Genomic DNA, 2,455 nt, shown 5'->3' on the forward strand with positions numbered 1-2,455 from the left:
TCTCTCTCTCTCTCTCTCTGAGCTGACGTCACTTGTGAACGGTCGCCAACAGGGGGGTTTCGAATTCGCCCCGTGGTCGTAAAACAAGTTACCTGTCGCGGAAGCTGACCATTAACTTGCTCCGCGTTGGTATTGAAATTGCTAAGTTAGGCAGTTGCAAAGACATCGAATACGGCCTCGAATACTCGCTACTACCAAAGATTCTCTACTATATGTAAAAAAGATGTTTAGGTGCGCTTCACCTAACATTTCCTTTTTATTAGCTGACTCAGTGACCACCAGACAATGAACCACTTGAAAATCAATGCCGTGGAAACGGGCAAGTATGCTTAACTAAGAAAGAGAGACACACTGAAGCTTAAACGCCGGAGCAGTCTGAAAGAGGGATATACGCAAACAAGAAATAACAATTGAACATTTTGTCAATTTTATGAGTTTCCAGTTGTTATATCAAAAATATCTTATTATCTCAGCCCTCACTGATTCTTGTCCTATTTTAATATTATTGATTATTGATATCCAACATAAAATGATAATTATTCAAAATTTCCTACCAACTGAAAAAGTTTAATGTGTCCGCGCGCTCATATGACCTTATGCAGTTGTAAGCGCCGTTTTTAAAAAAATCGTCTTTAATTGTCTGCAAATGATTTATTTACTCTGTGAGCCAATATATTATGTTCGACGGTGTCCTCTGCTTATTGAAGAAAAAAAAAACCCATCACATCCTGGTCTGTTCACGTCATCCATCTGATCAAGTTGACCAAAGAAAGTTACACGATGTTTTCTTGGTCTTCTTCTAGATCTTTTGCCTTCTACTGTTCCAGAGAGAGCGAAATGTTTGGGTTTTGTTTTTTGTTTCGTGTCGATTCAAGCGTCCACAGAGGGAGACCAAGAATGGCTTACTAATAGAATGAGAGCTTACGAGAAGAGAAATGAGTGGCACGCTGTGTTTGTTTCAGATTTTTGAAGAAGAAGAAGAAGAAGAAGAAGAAGAAGAAGAAGAAGAAGAAGAAGAAGAAGGAGAAGGAGAAAAAGAAGAAGAAGAAGCTAAGAATCCGCTCACCTTCCACGTTGAGCTCCGCCTGGATGTCTGCCCAGCACTTGTCTACGACCTGGCGGTTGGAGCGGCGCTTGTCGTTGCGGTCCCAGATGGCCGGCCGGACAAACACGGCGTCGATCAGCGCCTCCACGTCCATCCTCTTCAGAGCTGCGGGATACGTTGGCTCCTCCGCAGTCTAAAATCACACGAATAATAATAACAACACAGAGAGACGGTACGGTACAATCATGAGCTAGACTTCTAGAATAGTGTCATACCGGTGGCTTCTCTCCAAACTACACAAGAACGACAAAGAGAAAGCTACTGGGGGCTGATTGTAGTATGAGTGCTAGAATAGTATTATAGTGAGCGACTACTCTATTAACTACACACACTCCAGGTGAGTGGAAAAGTAGCCACTACAAGCACTGAATAGACAGTCTCTAAATTATAACGAATAATTCCACGCCACGTGGTCTATCACAGAGAGTGAGACTGAATGCTGACGGTACGAAGAGCTATAATACTGTCATAACAAGTGACTACTCTATGAATGACACACACTCTGTGTGGGGGGAGAAGGAGTCGCACCCCAAGCACTGAATAGGCAGTCTCTAAAAACAGTAAGCCTGTAGCTCCACGCCACGTGGTCTATAAAACTTCAAAATTTGCTGTTTTCTCCTTTTACCGGTTATAGCCTGCTGTTTAAAGTATTTGAAGTGACATTATTCCGCTGTAACAGTACTTTCTCGTCTTCAAACTATCAGTATCAGAATGCCGCTTTCTCGTCATTGTCTTAAACCTTCTAAGATAGCGTCAGATGGAGAATGGCGAACACTACATACTACACACTCCACACAACACACCACGCGGAACACAGCACACGGCCGCGGCAGACCAGCAACTTGTTGGCTAGCCTAGTAGCGAGCGCCCTGCGCCAACTTTACGTTGAGATAGTCACGTGACGTCAACACGGCGGGGCCAACTTGTCGGTGCTGTGTGCCTGCGCTGACACGCCAACTAAACCAGCCCGCGGCCTCTCACTCGCTCGCTCGATACAACGATAAGCTGGCTGGGTCATGGTTCAGAGGTCACCAAAGGCCGCAAGTCGAAAGTCAAGAATGGAAAACCGCACTCATCCCCCCCCTCGAAACCTGTCAGCGTGACTCCTAATAAGTGGAGAGAGCGTGCAGGCGGACCTCGGATCGGAAGATTTTTAAAAAAATTGTTTTGGTTTTGGTAAGGGTTTTGCGTCGCACGCGACTGCATAAGGTCACATTAGCGCGCGGGACACTTTAGACATTTTCAGATTGATGCTGTAGAGAAGTTAATTTTGAATTTTGCCTAGGTGACGGCCCAAGTCTAATCTGACCGATTTTTGAACACCAAGGGATCTTTAACGTGCGTAACTTG

The 2,455-nt window shown here is 44.6% G+C and overlaps 1 protein-coding gene across 1 annotated transcript in view; it reads right to left on the bottom strand.

Annotated features, from left to right (window-relative positions):
• The window catches only part of LOC101862916, a 4,074-nt gene extending 2,050 nt beyond the window's left edge, over window positions 1-2,024 (bottom strand). Inside the window, exon 1 of the mRNA XM_005111793.3 lies at window positions 1,067-2,024. Coding sequence (XP_005111850.1) covers window positions 1,067-1,199 — 133 coding nt within the window. The 5' untranslated portion in view covers window positions 1,200-2,024. The remainder of the gene's footprint in view (window positions 1-1,066) is intronic.
• Window positions 2,025-2,455: the final 431 nt, after the last annotated feature.

The sequence above is a fragment of the Aplysia californica genome, unplaced genomic scaffold, assembly GCF_000002075.1.
Source record: "Aplysia californica isolate F4 #8 unplaced genomic scaffold, AplCal3.0 scaffold01123, whole genome shotgun sequence".
Classification (NCBI taxonomy): Eukaryota; Metazoa; Mollusca; class Gastropoda; order Aplysiida; family Aplysiidae; genus Aplysia; species Aplysia californica.